This window comes from Rhinopithecus roxellana, chromosome 12 (genome assembly GCF_007565055.1).
Source record: "Rhinopithecus roxellana isolate Shanxi Qingling chromosome 12, ASM756505v1, whole genome shotgun sequence".
Lineage (NCBI taxonomy): Eukaryota > Metazoa > Chordata > Mammalia > Primates > Cercopithecidae > Rhinopithecus > Rhinopithecus roxellana.
Window position 1 is genome coordinate 117,087,318 of NC_044560.1, and position 26,175 is coordinate 117,113,492.

A 26,175-nucleotide genomic window follows, 5' to 3' on the forward strand; every position below is an offset into this window, starting at 1 on the left:
CATACCACTGGACTCAGGTTGCATGACCACATTCCTCTCAAGGCTCAGTATTATTTAAAGGTCCATAGCTTTAAATTGGAAGTATTTAAGGTTTGAATTATTTAATTTCTTACTGAGATACAAGTATTATCTTCCTTGTTGTTTGCCTTTCAAAGAGAGATCCCAAGTCCTTCAGAAATACATCCCTGGGGCAGGCACGGTGGCTCATGCCTGTAACCTAACCATAGCACTCTGGGAGGCTGAGGCAAGTGGATTGCCCAAGCTCCGGAGTTCAAGACCAGTCTGGGTAACATGGCGAAACCCCGTCTCTACTAAAATGTGAAAAAATTATCCGGGCATGGCAGCATGCTCCTGTAGTTCCAGCTACTTGAAAGGCTGAGGCAGGAGAATTGCTTGAACCCGGGCAGTGGTTTACTTAAAGTAAGAAATACTTAGGAATAAAAGGAAAAATATGAGAAGTTTCTACTTTGAAATCTACAAACATTCATCAAAATGATTAAATAGAGATACAACCCATATTGACGGACTGGAAAAAATTAATACTGTTAAATGATTATATAACCCAATGTGATTTAGATTCAACACAATACCCATGAGAATCCCTGTCAGTTTTTGTTAAAGAAACGAAAAGCAAACTGGGAAAAGTGACTCACATCTGTTGGCCAGGCTGGTCTCAAACTCCTCACCTCAAGTGATTTACCCATTTTGGCCCCCCAAAGTGTTGATATTACAGGTGTGAGCCACCCTGCATGGCCCAATCCTCTTAACATAAACACTTTAATGTCAGTTAATGCTTGAACTCAATGTTAAGTCAACTCAAACTCAAGTCAGTGCTGAAATGACTCTATTGCCAATTAATGGTTGATGGTTTGTTATACTCATTGCATTTGGAACAATTATCTCAAAAATGAATTTTCTGATGTTCTGCAAGGAGTAACCTCAGATCTCAGACTGAAGACGTTGCCACACTGATGACATTTGTAAGATTTCTGTCCAGTATGCATTCTCTGATGTCTAATGAGGTGTGAATGTGAAGTAAAGGCTTTGCCACAATCATCACACTTGTGAGGTTTCTCTCCTGTATGAATTCTCCTATGTTTTGCATAAGATGAAGCTGGACTGAAGACCTTGCCACAACCATCACATTTGTAAGGTTTCTCTACTCTATGAGTTTGCCAATGAACTGCAAGATATGAACGATGTCTGAAAAATTTGCCACATTTGTTACACTTGTAAGATCTCTCTTCATTATGGATTCTCCAATGATTTGCAATGATTTGCAATGATTTGCAATGATTTGCAATGATTTGCAATGGTTGTAGCGTTACTGAAGACTTTGTGACAATCATTACATTAGTAAAGTTTTCCTACACCGTGGATTGCTTGATGGTGAATAAGTGTTGACTACCCACCAAAAGCTTTGCCACACTCATTACACTTGTATGGTTTCTCTCCAGTGTGAATTCTAGTATGTTGTGTCAGCTGTGAATCCCACCTGAAAGCCTTGTCACAAACCTTACATTTGTATGGTTTCTCTCCAGTGTGAATTCTCCTATATCTTTCAAGGTGTTATTTGGACCTCAACAATTTGTCACATTCTTCACATTTCTAAGGGTTCTCTCCACTATGAAGTCTATGATGATGTGCAAGGGTTTGATTGTTGATTAAAAACCTTGCCACACTCATTACACTTGTAAGGTTTCTCACCAGTGTGACATCTATGATGGCATGTAAGGTATCGCTTCTGATGAAAGACCTTGCCACATACATCACATTTATATTGTTTCTCTCCTAAATGGATTATCTGACGTTTTTTTAACAGTGAGCTACAATTAAAGGCTTTGCCACTCTCATTACATTGGAAAGATTTCTCTCATGTGTACTTCCTGTTTTTGTGTGAGTAATGAAGAATGAAGGAAATTCTTCCCATACTTATTAGAAATATGTGTTTTGGGCCTACAAGAAATTATTTGGGATGCTGAAACTGAGGAAGCATCGTTGATAGACTTCTCAATTTGATTATCAATTTTCTCTTCAGTCTGGAATATGTGCAGTTCAGGCAGATGTGAATGAAAGCTTAATCCAAGCTGGTCTTTAATAGGCTTGCTTCCAGCATACCTTTGCTCATATTGGTCTGTACTCCCAGTCATCTTTTTTATTTTTGTCATGAGTGCTTCATGGCCGTTTCTTCCATCTTCTTGACACTGAAACTCAAAGTCATGAATATCTTTCTCAATTTCCTGGAAGCAAATATCTCCAATGTGATGACTTGCATGTCTTTGCAATGTCCCTGTGTGGATCACTTCTATATTGCCTTGCCCTGTTGAAGAGAACTTCTTCATCCTGCATTTGGAAGAGATATCTACAAAATATAAACACCAATATATTTCCAATTAAGTACAGATGGTAAATAATACTGAAATGTGTATATGACACCAAAAACAATACTTATTTTTAAACTTCCCAAACATGATCTTCAAAGTTTAGGAACACAAAATGAGTAAGGTTCTTTAATAAATAAGGACGATTACATGTACTTCAAATCATTTGTACTGAAGCCTATTTCCAACATCATGACAAAACACTGATGGGGCAAACATGTGTAAGCCTAAAGTAAGGAGTATTTTTCCAATGTGAACTTAAGGCGTGTAACCGTTTGCAAAAAACATATCACTGTCACATCAAAGAAGAGAAAAAATACATATTCTTCATATTTACAGCATATTTACTGTGTACAAATAAAGGCTAAAGAACCACATAATATACTATATTGAAGGGGTGGCCTGCCCCTCCACACCTGTGGGTGCTTCTCGTTAGGTGGAACATGAGACTTGAGAAAAGAAATAATACACAGAGACAAAGTATAGAGAAAGAAAAGCGGGGCCTAGGGGACCGGTGCTGTGCTTACAGAGGACCCACACCGGCACCGGTCTCTGAGTTCCCTCAGTATTTATTGCTCAAAAGATAAGGGAGTAAATCAGCAGTAAGACATACAGATACACGGAGATGTTCCATTTCCCAGGGACGGGCAGGAGACAGATGTTTTTCTTTTACTGAGATTTAAGAGATTGGTGATGGCCTTTAACCACAAGCAGCCTTTAGGCATTTGTTTAACAAAGCACATTCCTTACAGCCCAAAATCCTTTAAACCTTAAATCACCACAGCGATGTCTCTTGCAAGGACAAGGTTGGGGGTAGGGTCACAGATTAACAGTATCTCAAATACAGAGCCAAATGGAGTCTCTTAAATTTACTTCTTTCTATATAAACACAGTAACAGGCTGACCTCTCTTTTCCCCACACTATATCAATAAATAATCCACAACAAGCTAATATAAGGACAACCAAAATCAATGGAAATTTCTGTATTGTCAAACAATCATAGCACTGAGAAAATAAAAAAAGATTACAAAAATTAGCCAGGCGTGGTGGCCCATGCCTGTAGTCCTGGTTACTCGGGAGGCTGAGGCACAAGAATGGCTTGAACCCAACAGGCAGAGGTTGCAGTGAGCCGAGATCACATCACAGCACTTCAGCCTGGTTGACAAAGTGAGACTCCACCTCAAAAAAAAAAAAAAAAAAAAAAATTAACAGAGCATTTGTCTGAATAACTGTCATAAAATGACTTATATCCATGCAGAAAAGGCATGTTGTGACATTTTTAAAAAGTTTTTTGTATTTTTATATTTTTGAGGTGAAGTCTCGCTTTATCATAAGAGGTTCGAGTGCAATGGCCCAATGTCAGCTCACTGCAACCTCTGCTTTTGGGTTCAAGTAATTCTTCTGCCTCAGCCTCCTGAGTAGCTGGGATGACAGGCACACACTACCATGCTTGGCTAATTTTTGTATTTTTAGTAGAGATGGGGTTTCACCATGTTGCCCAGGCTGGCCTCAAACTTTTGACCTCAAGGGATCACCCGCCTCAGCCTCTTAAACTCCTGGGATTACAGACATGAGCCAAGGCTCCCGGTGGCACTTTTGACATTACTGAGTGGAGTGTGACAGTTATATTCCATACCACATACTGAAAAGCCTGATGTAAAATCATAAAAATTAATTAGTAAAATATTGTAATTCATAAACCCAGTAAGCAAATAAGTATATTTATACAGCCTGCTGAATTATAAACAATTCCATTAAGAAAAAAGTCACAACTTCTACTTACCACCAACACATAATATAAGAACTGAAATACACGTTAAGATCACTACCTTCTGATGTATGAGGTCAAGAAAATACACAGCATTATAAGGTTGCAGTAAGGCGAGATCACACCATTGCAATCCAGCCTGGACAACAGGCTGAGACTCCATCTCAAAAAAAAATAAAAAAAGAGTTGTGACTAACGGTGTCAAAGATTGCAATTACGACGTGACAACTGCAGTTATGTAACAGCTAGGCAATATAGCAATTCTTTTTGTTATTTTTATTTTAATTTAATTTTTTTTAAGATAGAGTTTTGCTCCTGTTGCCCAGGCTGGAGGCTGGAGTGCAATGGCGTGATCTCAGCTCACTGCAACCTCCAGGTTCAAGCGATTTTCCTTTCTCAGATGCCTGAGTAGCTGGAATTACAGGTGTGCACCACAATGACCGGCTATTTTTTTGTATTTTTAGTAGAGACGGGGTTTCACCATGTTGGCTAGTCTGGTCTCCAACTCCTGACCTCAGGTGATCCACCCGCCTTGAACTCCCAAAGTGCTGGGATTACAGGCATGAGCCACCGTGCCCAGCCTCAGAGCAATTCTATATGTATGCATTGCCCTTAGTTATCTAGTTTACTATGCATAACATACAAAACACAGAATGTGTACTGGGTAAATTGATAAACTGAGATTATAGAAAACATTTTAGAAAACAAATCACACAATAAAAATATAAACATGATTCAGGCTCCCTGGTCTGAATGTTCTTATTGGCCAAAAGCCATGTTCAGAGTTCTTATTCTCCAATAGGATGTTCCTGCAGATGGGGCCTTTGAGAGAATCTGGTCATGGGTGTTGACTACATGTGAATAGGACTCGTGCTTTTATAAAAAGAGACATTAAAGAGCTCATTGCCTGTTCCTCTTTCCAGCATGTGAGAATATGGCAGGAGGGTGGCTGAACTAAACCATGTAGAAGGCTCCCACAAGTAAACAATTTGGCTGGCATCTTGCTCTTGGATTTCCTCCTTTCCAAATTCATGAGAAATAAGTGTCTGTGTCTTCAGCCTCTCAGTTTAAGCTATTTCCTTTATTGTTTGTTTTTGAGACCAAGTGATGCTCTAACCCAGACTGCAGTGTAGTGGCACGATTTTCCTGCCTCAAGAGATTCTCCCTCCTCAGCCCGGAGTCTCACTCTGTCACCCAGGCTGGAGTGCAGTGGCATGATCTCGGCTCACTGCAACCTCTGCCTCCCTGGTTCAAGTGATTCTGCTACCTTAGCCTCCCAAGTAGCTGGGACAACAGGTGCAAGCCACCACGCACAGCTAATTGTTGTATTTTTAGTAGAAATGGGGTTTCACCACGTTGGCCAGGCTGGTCTCAAACTCCTGACCTCAGGTGATTTGCCTGTCTTGGCCTCCCAACGTGCTGGGATGACAGGTGTGAGCCATTGTGCCTGGCCCATTTTTTTTTTTTTTTTGTTTAGTAGATTCGAGGTTTCATCACGTTGGCCAGAATGGTCTCAGACTCCTGACCTCAAGTGATCCACCCACCTCAGCCTCCCAAAATGCTGGGGTTAGAGGCATGACCCACCCAGGCCAGCCAATGTAAACTCTTTCTGACAGGACAGCGAGATGATGGAGACAGGAGAAGGAGCATCTCATCAGCACTGAAGGCTGACAAATCTGTTTAAACAAAGGAAGTTTACAGTCTGTACTATAAACCTTGCAATACTTCAAACCATCTAATAGCACTAACATGTTTTAAAAACCTTGAGGCGGGCCGGGCGCGGTGGCTCAAACCTGTAATCCCAGCACTTTGGGAGGCCAAGACAGGCAGATCACGAGGTCAGAAGATTGAGACCGTCCTGGCTAACACGGTGAAACCCCGTCTCTACTAAAAATACAAAAAAATTAGCCGGGCGAGGTGGCGGGCGCCTGTAGTCTCAGCTACTCAGGAGGCTGAGCCAGGAGAATGGCGGGAACCTGGGAGGTGGAGCTTGCAGTGAGCTGAGATCCGGCCACTGCACTCCAGCCTGGGCGACAGAGCGAGACTCCGTCTCAAAAATAAAAAAAATAAAAAAAATAAAAACCTTGAGGCAAGCAACGCATGGTGGCTCATGCCTGTCATCCCGTCACTTTGGGAGGCTGAGGCAGGAGATTGAGACCATCCTGCCTAACACGGTGAAACTATGTCTCTGCTAAAAAAAAAAAATACAAAAAAATTAGCTGGCCTAGCCGGGCGAGGTGGCGGGCGCCTGTAGTCCCAGCTACTCGGGAGGCTGAGGCAGGAGAATGGCGTAAACCCGGGAGGCGGAGCTTGCAGTGAGCTGAGATCTGGCCACTGCACTCCAGCCTGGGTGACAGAGCGAGACTCCGTCTCAAAAAAAAAAAAAAAAAAAAATTAGCTGGCCATTGTGGCACACCTGTAGCCCCAGCTACTTGGGAGGCAGAGTTAGGAGAAGCACTTGAACCTGGGAGGCGGAGGTTGCAGTGAGCCGAGATCATGTCACTGCACTTTAGCCTGGGTGACTGACCGAGCTTCCGTTTCGAAATAAAAAAAATTTTTAAAAATTTTTAAAAAAGGAATGAAAGAAGGCTAAAGAGTAACTCCAACCCACACACACATATATAAAGTTCTCCGGTAAAGGCAAATAAAAAGCAGACAGGCCAGGCGCCATGGTGCAGCCTATAGCTTGCAGTGAACTCCAAGAACGAAGTCCTCAGACAATTCCAGCTGAGTGGGGGCAGGGAGCAACCCTTCTGAGAGAGTGCTGCCCCAGAATCCATCCTCCAAGTATTTTTTTTTTTTTTGGTACCTCCAAGTATTTTTTTAAAGGGCTTGTTTAAACTACACTTCAGCCTAGCGTGGTGATTCACGCTTGTAATCCCAGCAATTTGGGAGGCCAAGGTGGGCGGATCACTTGAGGTTAGGAGTTCAAGACCAGCCTGACCAACATGGAGAAACCCTGTCTCTACTAAAAATACAAAATTAGCCGGGGTGGTGATGCAAGCCTGTAATCCCAGCTACTCAGGAGGCTGAGGCAGGAGAATCGCTTAAATCCAGGAGGCAGAGGTTGCGGTGAGCCGAGATCGTGCCATTGCATTCCAGCCTAGGCAACAAGAGTGAAACTCCATCTGAAAATAATAATAATAAAATAAAATAAAATAAAATAAACTACACTTCAGACAAACAAAAGGCATCCACCTCGGGGCTCTGTGCGGTCAGGTCATGAGGCACATATGCCGTGTAAAAGCACTCAGACCACATTCACAGGAGACTGTTTTCAGCGTTCCTTATCACACAGTCTACTCCTTGTCCTGATTTCAGGGTCAAGGAGTTACAGTCTCATACACAAACAACATACACACAGTGCCTCAGTATTTTTCCATGCCTCAACCTCAAATGCCTTGTACATAAGCTTGAATATGTTGCCATGCACCCACCAAAGGTGGTTCATGCCTGTAATCCCAGCACTTCAGGAGGGGAGGCCAAGGCGGGCAGATCACCTAAGTTTGGGAGTTCAAGACCAGCCTGATCAACAAGGAGAAACCTTGTCTCTACTAAAAATACAAAATTAGCCAGGCGTGGTGGCACATGCCTGTAATCCCAGCTACTCGGGAGGCTGAGGCAGAAGAATCACTTAAACCCAGGAAGCAGAGGTTGCAGTGAGCTGAGATTGTGCTATTGCACTCCAGCCTGGGCAACAGGAGCAAAACTTCATCTTATAAATAAACAAACAAACAAACAAACAGATACAGAAACCGGTACAAGTGTGCCTTTTCTTTATAACTCAGCTTTTCCATTTAGAAGAAAAAAGCATGAAAAAACACTACACATATGTTAACAAAAATACAACATACACAGAACTGATTCTGACATAAATAACAAAGAGTTCTAGTGGAGATACAGTAGTTTTTGCAGGTTATGGAATTTTTGTTTTATTTTGTTTTGTTCTGTTTTCTGGAGATGGAGTCTCACTCTGTCGCCCAGGGTGGAGTGTAATGGCGCCATCTCGGCTCCTGCAACTTCCACCTGTCAAATTCAAGTGTTTCTCCTGCCTCAGCCTCTTGAGTAGCTGGGATTACAGGTGCCCACTACCATGCCTGGCTAACATTTGCATTTTCAGTAGAGACAGAATTTCACCCAGCCAGGTAATGGAAATTTCAAGTTTCATTATTATGCTACCACTTTAAGATATTTAACATACCTTCAACAACAACCTCACTCAAACATCTATACAATACACTTTGGTTCTGCATACTGAAAGGGACGGACACTAACGTGGTTGTTATTCACCCTGGAATCATGCTTCAGCCACTTACATGTTTACTAAAAACTGAAAGACAAAACTATTTAAAATAATAACAATGGCTGGGCACGGCAGCTCGTGCCTTTAATTTTAGTGCTTTGGGAAGCCAAGACATGTGGATTACCTGAGATCAGGAGTTAGAGACCAGCCTGCCCAACATGGTGAAACCCCATCTCTTCTAAAAACACAAAAATTAGCTGGGCATGGTGCTGGGTGCCTGTAGTTGCAGCTACTCGGGAAGCTGGGGCATAAGAATCCATTGAGCCCAGCAGGCAAAGGCTGTGGTTAACCAAGATCACACCACTGCACTGTAGCCTGGACAACAGAGTGAGACTTCATCATAAACAAACAAACAAAAAAAAGGTAAATAAGAAGGGAGTCAAAGCACATCTACACAAAAAAGCAATTATACACAAAAAGTAGTAATGAGAAATGAAGAACAAAGCAACCTACAAGACACGTGGATAAGATGTCACAGAAAGGCAACGGTAAGGTCTTCTCCATCAGGAATACTTCAAATGCCAATATTTCACTCCGCACTCAGAAGGCGAAGACTGGCTCCATCAACAGGAGCCAACTACATGTTGTTCACAGAAGACTCATATTAGCCCTAAGGACACACATACACTAAAATTTAAAAAATAAAAACCAGTAATTAGTTATGGAGGTTGGTGCCTGTAATCCCAGCTACTTGGGAGGCTGAGCAGGGTCTCTTGAGCCCAGGAGATCAAGACCAACTTCAACAACACAGTAAAACACTGTCTCTAAGAGAAATCAAAGTGAAAAATTAGCCCGTCATGGTGGCATGCACCTGTACCAGCTGCTGAGGGAGGCTGAGGTGGGACAATTGCCTGAGCCCAGGAATCCAAGGCTGCAGTGAGCCCTGATCCCACCATTGCACTCCACCCTGGGGGATAGAGTGAGACACCCTATCTAAAAAAATTTTTAAATAGAAAATAACACAAAAAATAAAAATAATATTCCAAGCAAATGTCATCCCAAGAGAGCGGAGGTGGTTATAGTAATTTTTTTTTTTTTTTTTTTTGAGACAGAGTCTTGCTCTGTCACCCAGGCTGGAGTGCAGTGGCCGGATCTCAGCTCACTGCAAGCTCCGTCTTTCGGGTTCATGCCATTCTCCTGCCTCAGCCTCCTGAGTAGCTGGGACTACAGGTGCCCGCCACCTCGCCCAGCTAGTTTTTTGTATTTTTTAGTAGAGACGGGGTTTCACCGGGTTAGCCAGGATGGTCTCGATCTCCTGACCTTGTGATCCGCCCGTCTTGGCCTCCCAAAGTGCTGGGATTACAGGCTTGAGCCACCGCGCCCGGCCGTAATTTTTTTTTTTTTTTTAGAGATGGGGTCTTGCTCTGTCACCCAGGGTGGAGTGCAGTGGTGTGATCTCAGCTTACTGCAACCTCTGCCTGCTGGGTTCAAGCAATTCTTCTCCCTCCGCCTCCCAAGTAGCTGGAATTAGTGCACACTAGCATGGTTGGCTATTTTTGGTAATTTTAGTAGAGACAGGGTTCTATCATGTTGGTCAGGCTGGTCTAGAACTCCTGACCTCATGATTTGCCCACCTTGGACTCCCAAAGTGCTGGTATTACAGGCATGAGCCACCGCACCCAGACCTAAAACATATTTTAACTTGAAAATATTTTACTGGAGACAAGGAAAGACATTACATCATGATAATAGGGTCAATTCAACAAGAATATACAATAACTAGAGATATATATGCATGAATATCAGAGCTCCATATATAAAGCCAATGTTTACAGAACTAAAAAAAAAAAAAATGGCTCCATTGTAAAGCTAGGAGATTTCAACATCCCACTTTCAATAATGGGTAAAACTACAAGAGCGCTGAACAATAAAAAAGTAGAGGGAGGCCGGGTGCATAGTTCATGCCTGGAATTCTATCACTTTGGGAGGCTGAGGCATGAGGATCACCTGGGGTCACGAGTTTGAGACCAGCCTGGCCAAGAGTGAAACCTCATAGCTACTAAAAACACAAAAATTAGCTGGGCGTGGTGGTGGGTGCCTGTAGTCCCAGTTATATGGGAAGCTGAGGCAGGAGAATCACTTGAACCCAGCAGGTAGAGGCTGCAGTGAGCCAAGATTGTGCCACTCTACTCCAGCCTGGGTAACAGACAGAACAAGACTTCGTCATACACACACACACACACACACACACACACACACACACGAAACTGATGATGCCGGGCGCAGTGGCTCAAGCCTGTAATCCCAGCACTTTGGGAGGCCGAGACGGGCGGATCACGAGGTCAGGAGATCGAGACCATCCTGGCTAACATGGTGAAACCCCGTCTCTACTAAAAAAAACACAAAAAACTAGCCGGGTGTGGTGGCGGGCACCTGTAGTCCCAGCTACTCAGGAGGCTGAGGCAGGAGAATGGCGTGAACCCGGGAGGCGGAGCTTGCAGTGAGCCGAGATTGTGCCACTGCACTCCAGTCTGGGCGACAGAGCGAGACTCCGCCTCAAAAAAAAAAAAAAAACAAAAAAAAAAACTGATGATTAAGTGAATAACCAAGATCAGGTGTAATATATAGAAATGTCCAAGATGAAAGAAGTAGTGGCTTAAACAAATAACAGTGAACTTTGTACCACGGGCATCATTCCAGTGACCTATGCCCCCCACGAGGACCGTGGGCCCCAATACAGGGTCTTTCTGTCGACTGTTTTTCCCACTCAGCTGAGTAACCATCTCAGAAGAGCCACCTACTCCCCTGTGACACACACCAGTAAAGTGTGGATGAAGCACAACTGAAGAATGGCTGAGGGGCCCTGTGGAATAAGAAGAAATGCACACATTGGTCTTTTGCCCAGTTCCTGACACAGAGCTCCAAAGACCTTGGGACGTCCTGGGTGCGGAAGCATGATTTGTCCTAATGAGGCAGCCTCTATGGTCTCCTGGATGGAGCTGATCACCAGCAAGAACAGGCTAGACCTAGGGGCATGGACAGTCACTGCCATCCACCATCCTTCAGGAAGGGGAGAGGGGCTGGAGACTGAGTTACCATCAATCATGACTTCGTGATGAAGCCTCCACGCAAATCCCTAAACTATGGGGGATGAGAGCTTCCAAATGCTGAACACACACAGGGTCTGGGGCACGACACACCCAGTGAATCTTCCCTCGGTCCTTGTGTGGAGCACAGCTCACTGGAAAGATGCCTCTAGTGTTAAGTACACTGTTATTCATTTCTACATATTATACATGATGTTGGATTTTATTTATTTAATAATAATTTTCCTATTTTGTGTGACAGTCTTTTTTTTTTTTTTTTTTTTTTTTGAGATGGAGTCTTGCTCTGCCGCCCAGGCTGGAGTGCAGTGGCCGGCTCTCAGCTCACTGCAAGCTCTGCCTCCCGGGTTCACGCCATTCTCCTGCCTCAGCCTCCCGAGTAGCTGGGGACTACACGCGCCCGCCTCGTCGCCTGGCTAGTTTTTTGTATTTTTTAGTAGAGACGGAGTTTCACCGTATTAGCCAGGATGGTCTCGATCTCCTGACCTCGTGATCCGCCCGTCTCGGCCTCCCAAAGTGCTGGGATTACAAGCTTGAGCCACCGCACCCGGCCTTTGTGTGATAGTCTTTGTATTCTGTTTTATATCAATCATGTGTGGAACTGTTATATCAAAGAGTGACTATGGATTTACGTTTTACTGCCTCACCCCGTGAATCTCCTCGTCTGGCTGTCCATCTATGTCCTGTGAAACATCCTTCATCATGAACTCAAGAAAGTGTTTCACTGAGTTTTGTGAGCCACCCTAGCAAAGTAATCAAACCCAAGAAAGGGGTTGACGAAACCCAACTTACAGCTGGTTGGTCAGAAGAACATGTGACCATCTACTACCTGGAACTGGCGTCTGAGGTCAGGGGCAGCCTTGACGGCCTGGAGCTCAACCCTTGACCTGTGAGTTCTCACTCTAACTCCAGGCAGACAGTGTCAGAACTGAATTCAACTACAGGACATTCAGTTTTTGTCCATCCAAGATCTGTATGTTGTTGAGGGGAAATACACACATTTTGGTGATCAGAAGTGAGGCATTATGTGCTCAGCAGCATGTGAGAGTAGGGAAAGCACATTTGTTTTTTCATAGTTTTTTTTTTTTGGCGGGAGGACAGAGTCTCGCTCTGTCACCCAAGCTGGAGTGCAGGGGCGCAATCTCAGCTCACTGCAACCTCCGCCTCCTAGGTTCAAGAGATTCTTCTGCCTCAGTCTTTCAAGTAGCTGGGAATACACACACCCGCCACCACACCCGGCTACTTTTGGTATTTTTAGTAGAGACGGGGTTTCACCATGTTAGCCAGGCTGGTCTCAAATTCCCGACCTCAAGTGATCCACCCTCCTCAGCCTCTCAAAGTGTTTGAATTACAGGCGTGGGCCACAGCGCATGGCCTTTTTCATATTTCAAATAGACAAGCAGACTATTTGAAGAAGCACAGAGGGATCTGTGCGGTATCCCGGGCCCCAGAGGCAAAGGAGGCACAGCTCATGTTTTCTCATCTCCTGACTGGGTGTTCCAAGTACAGCAAATGGGATGGAACCTGAATAGGTCAAGGGGTAGGTGTATGGAGGCCTCCATTCTGATCTATAGGGACAGAAAATGGAGCATCAGATGGAATCAAGTACAGAAGGAGAGACCACAGGGGAAAGAGACCCCTTTGACACAGCCCTCCCTGTGCCACAGGGTCAAGAAAGCAAAGAGGCCACAGAAGCCAGATGATAAGGTGTTGTTGCCCATCAGGATAAAGTAAAGACTCCGCCTTTTTCTCTGAGTTGTGGCACCACTAGAGGGCAGAAAGATCAACATACTACACATCTAAAGAGCAGAGGGGCCGGGTGTGGTGGCTCACACCTGTGATCTCAGCATTTGGGAGGCCCAGACAGGCAAATTACCTGGGGTTAGGAGTTTGAGATCAAACTTGCCAAAATTGCAAAACCCCTAAAAAAACAAAAATTAGCCAGCTGTGGTGGTGATGCATGCCTGTAGTCCGCGCTACTTGGGAGGCTGAGGCAGAACCACTCGAACTCAGGTGGCAGAGGTTGCAGTGACCTATTGTGCCACTGTACTCCAGCCTGGGCAAAATAGCGAGACTCTGTCAAATAAATAAATAAATAGCAGAAAAATAAGTGGGAGCAAAGAAAGATGTCCATTCTGAGATCTCAGGATTGAAACTTTCCTTTTCCCACAGAATTCTCCCACTTGCAGAGAGTTTCCCCACACACTATTGGAAGGTGGAGCTTCCACTCTGCCCATCTGAGCTCTTACCTGCCTTTACACCTGTAATAAATTCCCACCCAACTAGATTTTTTTGCTATTTTCACTTCACTCTCCACAGTCCAGGGCTCTTTCCCTTGCCCCAACATGGTGACAACAGTGCAGAAAGAGACTCCTGCTTATAAAAAGAAAGGAACATAATGTGCTGGAGCTTTTCTAGAGTCCCAGCCCAATGTTTCAGTAGGAAAGAAGACATTACAGAAAAACCTAGAAAAATATTTCACAAATTCCTCCACTCACTGCCTACTTCTTAAGGCTTACGGAGCATTGTAATATGTAATACATGGACATCAAGGTCTCTTCCAAGAACTACTGAATCAAAAGCACAGGAGAAGCAAACAGGAAACTGGGTTTTTGTTTTTTTGAGATGGAATTTCACTTTGTTGCCCAGGCCAGAGTGCAATGGCGTGATCTAACCTCCACCTCCCCAGTTCAAGAGATTCTCCTGCCTCAGCCTCCTGAGCGACTGGGATTACAGGCATGCACCACCCCTGGCTAATTTTGTATTTTTAGTAGAGACAAGGTTTCTCCATGTTAGTCAGGCTGGTCTCGAACTCCCGACCTCAGGTGATTCCCTTGTCTTGGCCTCCCTAAATGCTGAGATTACAGGTGTGAGCCACCATACCCAACCAGAACTGGATATCTTTAAAGTCTGCCATAAGGTTTTGTTTTTCTTTTTGTTTTTGTTTTTTGAGACAGTCTTGCTCTGTTCCCTGGGCTGGAGTGCAGTGGCACAGTCTTGGCTCACTGGCTCACTGCAACCATCTGCTTCTAGGTTCAAGCGATTCACCTTCCTTAGCCATTCTAGTAGCTAGCATTACAAATGTGTGCCACCACGCCCGGCTAATGTTTGTATTTTTTTTTTTTTTTTTTTGAGGCAGAGTCTCACTCTGTCGCCAGGACTGGAGTGCAGTGGCCGGATCTCAGCTCACTGCAAGCTCCGCCTCCCGGGTTTACGCCATTCTCCTGCCTCAGCCTCCCGAGTAGCTGGGACTACAGGCGCCCGCCACTTCGCCCGGCTAGTTTTTTTTGCATTTTTAGTAGAGACGGGGTTTCACCGTGTTAGCCAGGATGGTCTCGATCTCCTGACCTCGTGATCCGCCCGTCTCGGCCTCCCAAAGTGCTGGGATTACAGGCTTGAGCCACCGCGCCCGGCATGTTTGTATTTTTAATACAGATGGGGTTTCACCATGTTGACCAGGCTTCTCTTGAACTCCTGACCTGAAGTAATCCAGAAGCCTTGGCCTCCTGAAGTGGGAGTGATGACAGGCATGGGTCTCCATGCCTGGCCTGCCATAAGGTTTTATGCCTACTTTACTTCTGGAAGCCCCACTGAGCTATCATGAAGAATGCAGAACGTCTAAACAAAGGGGACAGTGAAAGTCCAGACCCTACATTACGAAGCTTTTCATGTCAAAATCAATATGGCTCCCACTTTAGTCAAGCAAGGATGAGGCTCCCAAGAGGCAACAAGAGAAAATGCAAAGATACACAAGGGCACATCCCCAGGAGGGAAGTTCTCCTCACCCAGGGAGACCAGGTTCCTGTAATTCTCCAGCATCACGTCTCTGTATAGAGTCCTCTGAGCAGGGTCCAGGCATTTCCACTCCTCCTGAGAGAATTCTATGGCCACATCCCTGAATGTCAACAGACCCTGAAATAAAAACACATTTTAAGCAAATGGCTATGGGAGAAGTTCTTATCTTTACTGAAAATGAGAAGAGGAGAGAGGGGAAAGCATGGATTTCATTGTAGTGAATGTTCTAACATCCGAGTAAGGGACTTTTTACCACATGATGTCTTCCCAGTTGTGTTTGATTACACTTTTTAAAGAGATCATGATACCCTCTCAGTATGAATTTCTTATGTTTGTGGATAATACAAGAAAGACACAAACAAAAAATCAATGCAGGGTTCCCGTTATGGAAATGGTAGTGGCCAGTCATGATGGCTCATGCCTGTAATCCTAGCAGTTCACGACCAAGGCGAGCAGATTGCCTGAGCTCAGGAGTTCAAAACCAGCCTGGACAACACGGTGAAACCGCATCTCTACTAAGATACAAAAAATTAGCCAGGTGTAACAGCGTGAGCCTGTGGTCCCAGCTACTGGGAAGGCTGAGGCAGGAGAATTGCTTGACACCGGGAGGCAAAAGTTGTAGTGAGGCGAGTTCAAGCCACTGCACTCCAACCTGAGCAACAGAGCAAGACTCTGTCTCCAAAAACAAAACAAAACAAAAAAAGCAATGTTAGAATATTTTATTGACACACCAAGTGACATTCAGTATCCAGATTAGACAGAGCATAAGTGATGTTCTCAGAGATGACAATGACCACAGTGAAAGATCAGAAACTAAAATTCAGCTAGGTAAGGGGATACATTGCTCTAATCCCAGCACTTTGAGAGGCCGAGGCAGGTGGATCACCTGAGGTCAGGACTTCAAGACCAGCCTGGCCAACACGGTGAAACCCTGCCTCTACTAAAAATGCAAAAAATTAGCCACGTGTCCTGGTGGACACCTGTAATCCCAGCTACTCAGAAGGCTGAGGCAGAAGAATCATTTGAACCCAGGAGGCGGAGGCTGCAGTGAGCCAAGATCATGCCATTATACTCCAGCCTGGGCAACATGAGCCAAACTCTGTCTCAAAAAAATAAGTAAATAAAAAATAACTATTGGGTACTGGGTTTAGTATCTAAACAGTGAAACAATCTGTACGAAAAACCCCATTCATTCACAGGTAGCCCCAAACCTAAAGTAAACAAATAAATATTTAAAAAATTTTAATTTACTGCAGAATTTTTCCTAAAGTCTCATAACTATGCAAAAATACATGTGTGCAAGACTTGCTCTGACACCTAACACAGAACTGACAGTAGCGGCTCCCCAGTGAGGCTGGAAGGAGGGTGGAGGACGTGACAGGGAAAGGAGATGCTCTATGGCCAAGGGCCTAAGCTGCAGCTTTGCTTGGAGTATTACCACAAAACAAACATATACATCATGTGATGTTTAAATATAACAATATATATTTAATAATAATTAGGCTAGGCATGGTGGTAGTGCACGCCTGTAATCCCAGCACTTTGGGAGGCTGAAGCAGGTGGATCACAAGGTCAGGAGTTCAAGACCACCCAGACCAAGATGGTGAAACCGCATCTCTACCAAAAATATAAAAATTAGCTGGTTGTGGTGTCACATGCCTGTAATTCCAGCTACTCAGGAGGCTGAGGCAGAAGAATTGTTTGAACCCTGGAGGCGGAGGTTTTAGTGAGACAAGATCATGCCACTGCACTCCAGCCTCGGTAACAGAGTGAGACTCTGTCTCAAAAATAAAATAATAGGCCGGGCGCGGTGGCTCAAGCCTGTAATCCCAGCACTTTGGGAGGCCGAGACGGGCGGATCACGAGGTCAGGAGATCGAGACCATCCTGGCTAACAAGGTGAAACCCCGTCTCTACTAAAAAATACAAAAAACTAGCCAGGTGATGTGGCAGGTGTCTGTAGTCCCAGCTACTTGGGAGGCTGAGGCAGGAGAATGGCATAAACCCGGGAGGCGGAACTTGCAGTGAGCCGAGATCCGGCCACTGCACTCCAGCCTGGGCGACAGAGCGAGACTCCGTCTCAAAAAAATAAATAAATAAAAATAAATAAATAAAATAAAATAATAATAATAATAATTAGTGGGGCTGGGCACGGTGGCTTGCACCTGTAATCGCAGCACTCTGGGAGTCTGAGGCAGTTGGAGCACCTGAAGGCAGGGGTTAGAGACCAGCTTGGCCAACATGGTAAAACCTGGTCTCTACTAAAACTACAAAAAAATTAGCTCAGCGTGGTGGCAGGGGCCTATAATTCCAGCTACTCGGGAGGCAGAGGCAGAAGAATTGCTTGAACCCAGGAGCCGAGATCATGCCACTGCACTCCAGCCTGGGCAACAGAGCAAGACTTTGTATCAATAATAATAATAATAATAATAATAATAATAATAATAGCAGGAATGAGAACATGGTTTGATCCACTAGGATTAAAAAAAGTGGCCAGGCATGGTGGCTCATGCCTGTAATCCCAACACTTTGGGAGCCCAGTGCGGATGGATTTCAAGGTGAGTTCAAGACAAGGCTGGTGGTCTCTACTACCATGGTGAATCCCCGTCTCTACTAAAAATAGAAAAATTAGCTGGGTGTGGTGGTGTTCGCCTGTAGTCCCAACTACTCAGAAGGCTGCGGCAGGAGAATTGCTTGAACCCGGGAGGTGGAGGTTGCAGTGGGCCGAGATCTCGCCATTGCACTACAGCCTGGATGACAGAGTGAGGCACTGTCTCAAAAACAAAAAAAAAAAAAAAAAAAACGAAAGTACTGCTCACATATTTGACAAAAATTATAACCTTTTTTTTACCAAAAACCTGTTTTCCAAGCCTCTCCACAGTAACACCAGTCTCCATGAGCTTAAAGTGCTAAGAATGGCTTAAAGAATCTCTAGCTATTATTTAGGTTGATTGCATATTCTTAAAATAATGATGGAATCATTAACATATCATTCATGTCTGGGTATAAACTTTCCATTCTAATTAGTAAGATTTTGGGAGTCAGAAAAACAGAAACTCATTCAATTACCTAAAAATGTAGCGTAAGATCAGGCAGAAAAGATTTCCGCTTATTGGTTTCCTTTTCTAGGATTTACCACATACTTTGCGCACATTAATAAGTGACTTCCATTGGCAGCTGCCCTAATCCTGGCCTGGCAGGAGGAGGTGGCCCTCGGGCTGCAATGCACTGTGCTGTTTGCACTCTGATTCTTGGAAGCATCTTTCCTGAAGTCATGGAGCCTCCAGCTCCTCCGGAACAGAACTAGCTGTGTAGGGGTGTGTTCTTCATGCCCCTTAGGTCCCTGACCTTCTCCCCACCCTTCCTGAAGGGAACCCAGGACCCCTGACTCTGAGTGCATCACCTGCTTGTGGCAAAGCCCCTGCCCATGATGGCCAAACTAGGCCCTGGTGATGTGCAGAGCATGGAAGACACAGGAGCTGGAGTGAGGCAGTGACACAGATGGCAAAAATGGGAATGCCTTGGGACTGGCTGAGGACACAGGGTCTGGTCTGTAGGGCTTTTCTGACCTCAGTGAGGCCTTCTCTTATTTTGACTGAAATAAATAACCGTAGGAAGTTCAGATCAATTAGAGTTGAAATTTCCAGAAGAAATGTGGGACCATCCCCACACTTGCCCCAGCTCCTCAGTCTTCCCTGAGGACACCTCAGCATCTAAACCATAACCCCAGAGTAGGTGCTGCAGTTGTCCTGTGGCCAAGATGAGAACTGTGCATTCTTCAATGAAGGGAGTTACAAAACACTAAAAGTAATCCACTCAGAAGGGCCCTTCTTTCCGGGTGTGGTGACTCACGCCTGTAATCTCAGCACATTGGGAGGCCAAGGCAGACAGATGACCTAAGGTCAGCAATTTGAGACCAGCCTTCCAACACAGTGAAAGCCTGTCTCTACTAAAAATACAAAAAGTTGGGCCAGGGCAGTGGCTCATGCCTGTAATCCCAGCACTATAGCACTCTAGGAAGCTGGGGCGGGTGGATCACTTGAGGTCAGGAGTTCCAGACCAGCCTGGCCAACTGAAACTCCATCTGTGCTAAAAATACAAAAAGTAGCTGGGGTTGTGGGCATCTGTAATCCCAGCTACTTGGGAGGCTGAGACAGGAGAATCGCTTGAACCTGGGAGGTGGAGGTTGCAGTGAGCCCAGATCATGACACCACACTCCAGCCTGGTGAGGGGGTGAGACTCAAAAATAAAATAGAATAAAATCAAATAAAATGAAAAATACAAAAATTAGCCAGGTGTGGTTGCACACATCTGTAATCTCAGCTACTTGGGAGGCTGAGGCACAAGAATTGCTTGAACCCACGAGACAGAGGTTGCAGTGAGCCAAGATCACAGCCTAGGCAATAGAATGAGACTGTCTCAAAACAAAAAAAGAAAAGAAAAGAAAAGAAAAAGGGCATTTCTGATGTGATAGCTGCAGAGGCACTAAAACCTGAGTAACGTGAGAGAGACTGATGGGCAGAGAGAACTTCAGATGGGGGTGGGGGTTGGGGAGACATATCTGAGCCTAGACCTGAAGGAGGAGAAGAAAGACAGTGCCATAATCATTTAGGGACATAGGATAAGAGCAGGGACAACAACCTGAGACAAAAAAAGGTTTTGATGTTTGGGAGAAAAAAAGCAAATGTGACCAGGGCAGAGGGAGTCAGGAGATGAGGGCAAGCTCCCAGGAGGAGGCTGGACACTGGCAGGGGCCCCGGACACAGGGCTGTGGAGCCACAGTGAGGAGCTGAGCTTTTGTCCTCGGGAACACGGGAAGCCGGTGGAGGGTTCCCTGCCAGGGACAGACATGACTTGCTTTAGATTTAGCTGTGATATCCTCATACAGAGAAAGGCCCCGAAGATGGTCTCTGTGTCTTCCATTCTTCTGTTTTTTGTTTTTTTTTTTTTAATTTTTGGGGTACTGCATCCCATTGAAAATTTTAATTACAACTGGACACTCCCCTCTCTCCCCCCCCAAAAAAAGCCACACCCAGACACACACTCCATTTTGCCAATCATTTCAGGGGCCAAGGTCACTCAGGTTGAGCTTTTCTGGTCTAGCCCCTCATCTCCAAGTTGCAGGGAGGCTCACTGGGGCTCAGAGGAGGGACATTTTCACCAAGTTACTCTGAGAAGGTCTGAGATGAGTGAGAAGGTGCCTGAATTCTTACATTGGAGCCTGGAAGGGCAAATGGGAAGGGTTGGTCTTTATCACCCCATCCTTGAAAATTAGAGAAGCATCTTTCACATACCTGGGCTAAAGAAACTTATTTTACAAGGTTCTGATGCTATTGACTCCCTACATTTAATTCTTCCTTACAAGAAAATCACAGTAACATTTATAAAATGCAGAAGTGTGAACACATAGCTATTGACCTTGAAAACAGTGAAAGTAGGTGAGCTGTAGAATTAAGACACAGCAAATTGTTTCAGTCAAGAATACATGGGTGGACAGGCATGATGGCTCATGCCTATAATCCCAACATTTTGGGAGGTCGAGGTGGGCAGATCACCTGAGGTCAGGAGTTTGAGACCAGCATGGCCAACAGAAGTTAGCCACTTTTCCCAGCTCCGGAGTTTTTTTTTTCCCAACTCCGTCTCAAAAAAAAAAAAAAAAAAAAAAGTAGAGGCTGGGTGTGCTTGCTTACACCTGCAATCCCAGCACTTTGGGTGGCCAAGGTGGGTGAATCACAAGATGATGAGTTCTAGACCAGCCTGACCAACATGGTGAAATCCCATCTCTACTAAAAATACAAACATTAGCCCGGTATGGTAGCAAGTGCATGTAATCCCAGCTACTCAGGAGGCTGAGGAAGGAGAATCGCTTGAACCCAGAGGCAGAGGTTGCAGTGAGCCAAGATCAGATCACTGCACTCCAACCTGAGTGACAGAGCAAAACTCCATCTCCAAAAAATGACTCTACCAAAACTTATTTCAGAAGTAATTTGTTTTTAAATTAAAAAACAGGCTGTACATGGTGGCTCAAGGATGTAATCCCATAAGTTTGAGAGGCAGATACAGCTGGATCACTTGAACCCAGGAGTTCAAAACCAGCATGGACAACATGGCAAATTCTGGTATCTACAAAACCCACAAATATCTGGTTGAGCAAAGTGGCTCACACCTGTAATTCCAGCACTCTGGGAGGCCGAGACAGGCAGAGTGCTTCAGGTCAGGAGTTTGAGACCACCCTGGCCAACATGGAGAAACTCTGTTTTGTATTTTGTTTTTTGTTTTTTTTTTTTTTGAGACGGGGCTGGAGTGCAGTAGACAGATCTCAGCTCACTGCAAGCTCCGCCTCAGCCTCCGGAGCAGCTGGGACTACAGGCGCCCGCCATCTCGCCCGGCTAGTTTTTTGTATTTTTAGTAGAGACGGGGTTTCACCATGTTAGCCAGGATGGTCTCGATCTCCTGACCTTGTGATCCGCCCATCTCGCCCTCCCAAAGTGCTGGGATTACAGGCTTGAGCCACCGCGCCCGGCCTGTATTTTGTAAAAATACAAAAATTAGCCAGGTGTGGTGGTCCACGCCTATAATCCCAGCTACTTGGGAGGCTGAGGAAGGAGAATCGCTTGACCCCAGGAGGCAGAAGTTGCAGTGAGCTGGGATCGTTCCACTGCACTCCAGCCTGGGTGACAAAGACAGTCTCAGAAATTAATAATAATAGTAATACAAACATTAGGCAGGCATGGTGGGGTGCGCTTGTCATCCCAGCTACTCAGGAGGCTGAGGTGGGAAAATTACTTGAGCCCGGGAGGTTGATCACAGTTTCAGTGAGCTGTGATCCTGCCCCTGCACTCCAGCCTGGGCAACAGTAAGAGTGTCTCAAAAAAATAAAAATTAAAATTAAAAAAATAAAAAACAACTAATGAAATAAAGAGGAACTAGAAAAAAAGGAAACACAGTACAAAAAGAGAACAAAATTACCTTTAATATTTCTTTTACCAAGCTCCACGTAGTAACAGAGACTCAGTCACTTCTTGCCCTACTTCACTCCCCCACTCCCCACCCCATCCATGAAAAGGGAAGAGGGGGATCCACAACTAATGAGTCAAGTCACTGTCCTCTGGCTGAAGAGGGGTTGCAAAGGGAAGTTAGAATCTATAAAATGCACCACACGTAGAGACAGGAGTTTGGCAACTCTCATTCTCATCCGGATAATTTTTAAAAATTTTAAATGTGTTACATTATAAAGAGAAGACGCAACATGCCATCACTTCCTCAACACACCCAATCAACTCACTGCCCGTCTGCACCCAGGTCCCCCTTCATCTTCATCACTGGTTCCCTCCCTCATTCTGTACATAGCTCTCATTCTCACCTTCTCTGAAATTAGAATTAGCCTGGCGTGGTAGCACATGTCTGTCATTCTACCTCCTTAGCAGGCTAATGTGAAGATCACTTGAGCCTACGAATCTGAGGCTGCTGTAAACTAGAATTGTTCCACTGCATTCCAGACTGGGTCCAGAGTGACACCTGTCTCTTAAAAAAAAAGTTTTGAATCAGAGACATATCGACATACTAGTGTAGCTTCAAATGCATTACAAAATCAGACACAAAATATCTCCGCTAATTTGTCTCCATTTCCAGAATTTACCACATATTAGTGTACATTAATGTATGACTTTCGTATACAGTTTCTCTTACCTGGTCCAGAAAGAGCTAAATGTGCACCCAGATGTGGCCCCTGAACAATCCCTGCCGCCCAACATCACTGACTGCACGGGACCCTCACCCCGTCTCCATCCATGTCTGGTGTGAGCCCTTCCCAGGCCCATGCCCAGTGCAGCCTCTTCCCAAGCTCATTCACTAGGTTATAGGAGATGGAATTTAAGTGAAGATGACAAGGACTGAGAAAAGTCTTGGGTGAGTGGGAGCAAATGTGTGAGGCAGGACGCTTCAGACTCACAGAAGACTGGCTACTACAATACCGGGCATTTCAGAAAGGAAAGAGACAGTGGAATCCACCGAGGAATATCACTCACCTGAGGAAGAGCCATCCCTGGATCCTTTTCTTTGCTCTTCTTGGTGGCTTCCTTATGTAACATGAGTCTTTGGAAATCAATACTGTATGTAAAAAAAAAAAAAAATTAGAGATTTAATATTTAGAAATCACTCCCTCCTTTCCTGTGACAAAACACACACACGGGGGAGACCTCACCCGAGAGAAAGACGGTCCTCTGCTGCCCACTGCACCAGAGATCCTGCAGAGATAAGAACATCCCACAGGAAGATCTACAAGGGTAATTTTAACCCATTTTCAGATCTTGTTCCCCTCCTGGAAAAGTTCACACACACGCTGAAGCAGGGCACAGATCTGGCACTAACCAAACCCCATGCAGACCACAGCATCCTCACCTCCCTGTGGATCACAGGCTGATCTCAGCTCTCAACATGGAAACAATTTCCTTGATGTTCAATGTTGGATACAGATGAGAATCACCAGGGCCATTGCAAGAATTATTGATGGTGGGTTTAATCCTCTGATAATAGCAATCTCTGATAAAACAGCATAAAAGATGTATTTGCAAAATGCCTGAGAACACTAATGTGAAGCCAGGGTTGAACTCCATTCAGACGGCGCCAGCCCAGCACAGCCCCACCTTCTGGCTCTGCTCTCTGCTTGGGGACTTGTTCTCACCAGGATCCAGTGAACAGCGAAGGAGCAAAAAGAATCACACAGAACAGGCAACATGGACCAGAGGTGGGGGTGAAGGTGGGCCTGTAATGTCACATGGAGGCCTGTGGGAGATCACAAATCTTTCCATAGAGAAGGTGATGTCAGAACAAAACTTAGGGATGATATACAGCTTATCACTTGCAGCTGAAGGGCCAGAGAGTTCTAGAAAGAGGGATAGCCCATGTGAAGGCCCTGAGACAGAGCAACCTCAGCCCCAGAAAAAGGAAAAAGGCCTGCATGGCTGGAGCAGAGGAAGCAAGGAGGAGGCAGGAGGTGAGGTCAGAGGGGTCCTGGGAGCCCAGATCCATAGGGATGACATCTTGAAACATTTTTCCCCCACACCTCAAAAGAATTTTGGAAATGATGTATTTTCTCACTCCTTTTATGTACACATGCAACTTTTGCTTTACGTTATAAATTATTTATGTTATAAATTATAACACTTACAAATAATGGAGTTCATTTCCCATATTTAAAATACATGCTGTCAAGTTCAGCTAAGTTCCTGGAAGTGCACTGTCATCCTCACCTGAGATGTTGAGGACTGCAAGGGAATGTGTTTAGGGGTTTAGGAAGTCACTTTTGGACACATGAAGGTGGAGATGCCTGTTTGCTGTCCCAGAAGACAGCTGAGGAGACAACTGGACACAGGATTGTAGAGCTCAGGGGAGAAACCTGCAAGGGACATGGAGTTATTTTTGTGGGTTGAAACTGTGAGATGAGATGATAAGAAGGGTAGTGGGTGTGGACAGAGACAAGAAGAGGTTGGAGATGATTTGAGGCTAATCCCCTGTGTTCTCCATTCCTGTGCTTTTGTTTTTTACATTTTTGGAGGACCGGAATCCACTTAAAATTCAAATTACAACTAAGCACCTCCCTCTCCTACCGGAAAAACCACACACTCCATTTTGCCCATCATTTCAGGGGTCAGTGTCACTCTGACTGAGCTTTTCTGGTCTTCTCTCACTGAGGTTCAGAGTGGGGGACGTTTCCCCAAGTCATCCTGAGAAGCTCTGAGTTTTGGAAGGAGGAGTCACTGGTTTTCATGTGATGGCCAGGAAGGGTCTACAGGCTGCTTTGGTCATCCTCCTCTAGAAAATTCCAGGACTGGCCATATGCGGTGGCTCACTCCTGTAATCCCAGCACTTCGGAAGGCTGAAACAAGCGGATCAGTCGAGCTCAGGAGTTGGAGACACCAACCTGGCAACGTGGTGAAATCCCATCCTACCAAAAGTAAGAAAACAAGCCAGGTGTGGTGGTGTGCATCTGTGGTCCTAGCAATTTGGGAGGCTGACTGGGGTGGATCATTTGGGCCTTGGAGGCAGAGGTTGCAGTGAGGCAAGATCGTGCCAATACATTCAAGCATGGGTGACAGAGTGACACTCTGTCTCAAAAAAAGAAAAAGAAATTTTCAGGACCATCTTTTATATACCCGAACAAAAGAAATGTCTCTTTCAATGTCTAAGGTTCTGATGGCAAGAATCCTAAACATGTAATTATTTTCCCAGAAAAATGACAGTAATATATCCAAAGTAAACACAGTTGTGAACACATAGCTATAGGTGTTTAAAACACTGAAAGAGAGGCAGTGGTAGACATAAGCTCTGAGCGAATGTTTTTTTCATAAACACATGGGCTCTGCTGGAAAAAGGTTCCAAGTCAATCCAGCTCATCCTTCAACATCTGCAAAGAATATCATGGACCAGAGAAACTTGAGGGGAACGTTTCCTCAGAAGCTCACAGTTCACCATTTTATCAGATGACATAAGGAAAGAAAATGGAGTAATAGGCTAGTTGAACTAAATTTTGATGTCAGCATAAAGAAAAAAAAGGCCCTGGGGCCAGGAGTGGTGGCTCATGCCTGAAATCCCAGCACTTTGGGAGGCTGGGGTGGGCAGATCACCTGACATAAGGAATTCGAGACCAGCCTGACCAACATGGAAAAATTCCATCTCTACTAAAATACAAAATTAGCCGGGCATGGTGGCACATGTCTGTAATCCCAGCTAGTCCGGAGGCTGAGGCAGGAGAATCGCTTGAACCCGGGAGACAGAAGTTGCCGTGATCCGGGATCACGCCATGGCACTCCAGTCTGGGCAACAAGAGCAAAACTCCAACTCAAAAAAAAAAAAAAAAAAAAAGAAAAAAAGAAAATAGATCCT

General features: G+C 45.0%; 1 protein-coding gene across 3 annotated transcripts; it reads right to left on the reverse strand.

The window, feature by feature from the left end:
• Positions 1 to 1,357: 1,357 nt before the first annotated feature.
• Positions 1,358 to 25,229, reverse strand: LOC104672674 (zinc finger protein 765-like). Of its 3 annotated transcripts, XR_004060366.1 has the most exons (6): positions 23,692 to 25,229; positions 23,495 to 23,568; positions 23,319 to 23,400; positions 22,655 to 22,809; positions 15,283 to 15,409; positions 8,913 to 9,080 (listed from the first exon to the last, which is right to left on the reverse strand). XR_004060366.1 is itself a non-coding variant. In XM_010376513.2 (4 exons), exons 2-4 carry the CDS (start codon positions 23,379 to 23,381, stop codon positions 1,854 to 1,856), a joined length of 699 nt encoding a protein of 232 aa, XP_010374815.1. In that variant the 5' UTR covers positions 23,382 to 23,400; positions 23,692 to 25,229; the 3' UTR covers positions 1,358 to 1,853. The 3 variants fall into 3 exon arrangements, 2 of the variants coding, with proteins under 2 accessions (XP_010374815.1, XP_030797960.1); XM_010376513.2 differs by lacking the exons at positions 8,913 to 9,080; positions 22,655 to 22,809; positions 23,495 to 23,568 and adding an exon at positions 1,358 to 2,362; XM_030942100.1 differs by lacking the exons at positions 8,913 to 9,080; positions 15,283 to 15,409; positions 22,655 to 22,809; ... (1 more) ...; positions 23,495 to 23,568; positions 23,692 to 25,229 and adding exons at positions 1,358 to 2,362; positions 4,212 to 4,464.
• Between the last annotated feature and the right edge of the window lie 946 nt (positions 25,230 to 26,175).

What these genes read in the sequence shown, in the direction of transcription:
- LOC104672674 (XM_010376513.2), bottom strand. Translation starts at nt 23,381, where the DNA reads ATGTTACATAAGGAAGCCACCAAGAAGAGCAAAGAAAAGGATCCAGGG. An exon ending in CAGGGATGGCTCTTCCTCAG is followed by an intron (nt 15,410 to 23,318) that starts GTGAGTGATATT and finishes TTTTTATTTCAG; the next exon opens with GGTCTGTTGACATTCAGGGA. An exon ending in CAGGAACCTGGTCTCCCTGG is followed by an intron (nt 2,363 to 15,282) that starts GTGAGGAGAACT and finishes TATATTTTGTAG; the next exon opens with ATATCTCTTCCAAATGCAGG.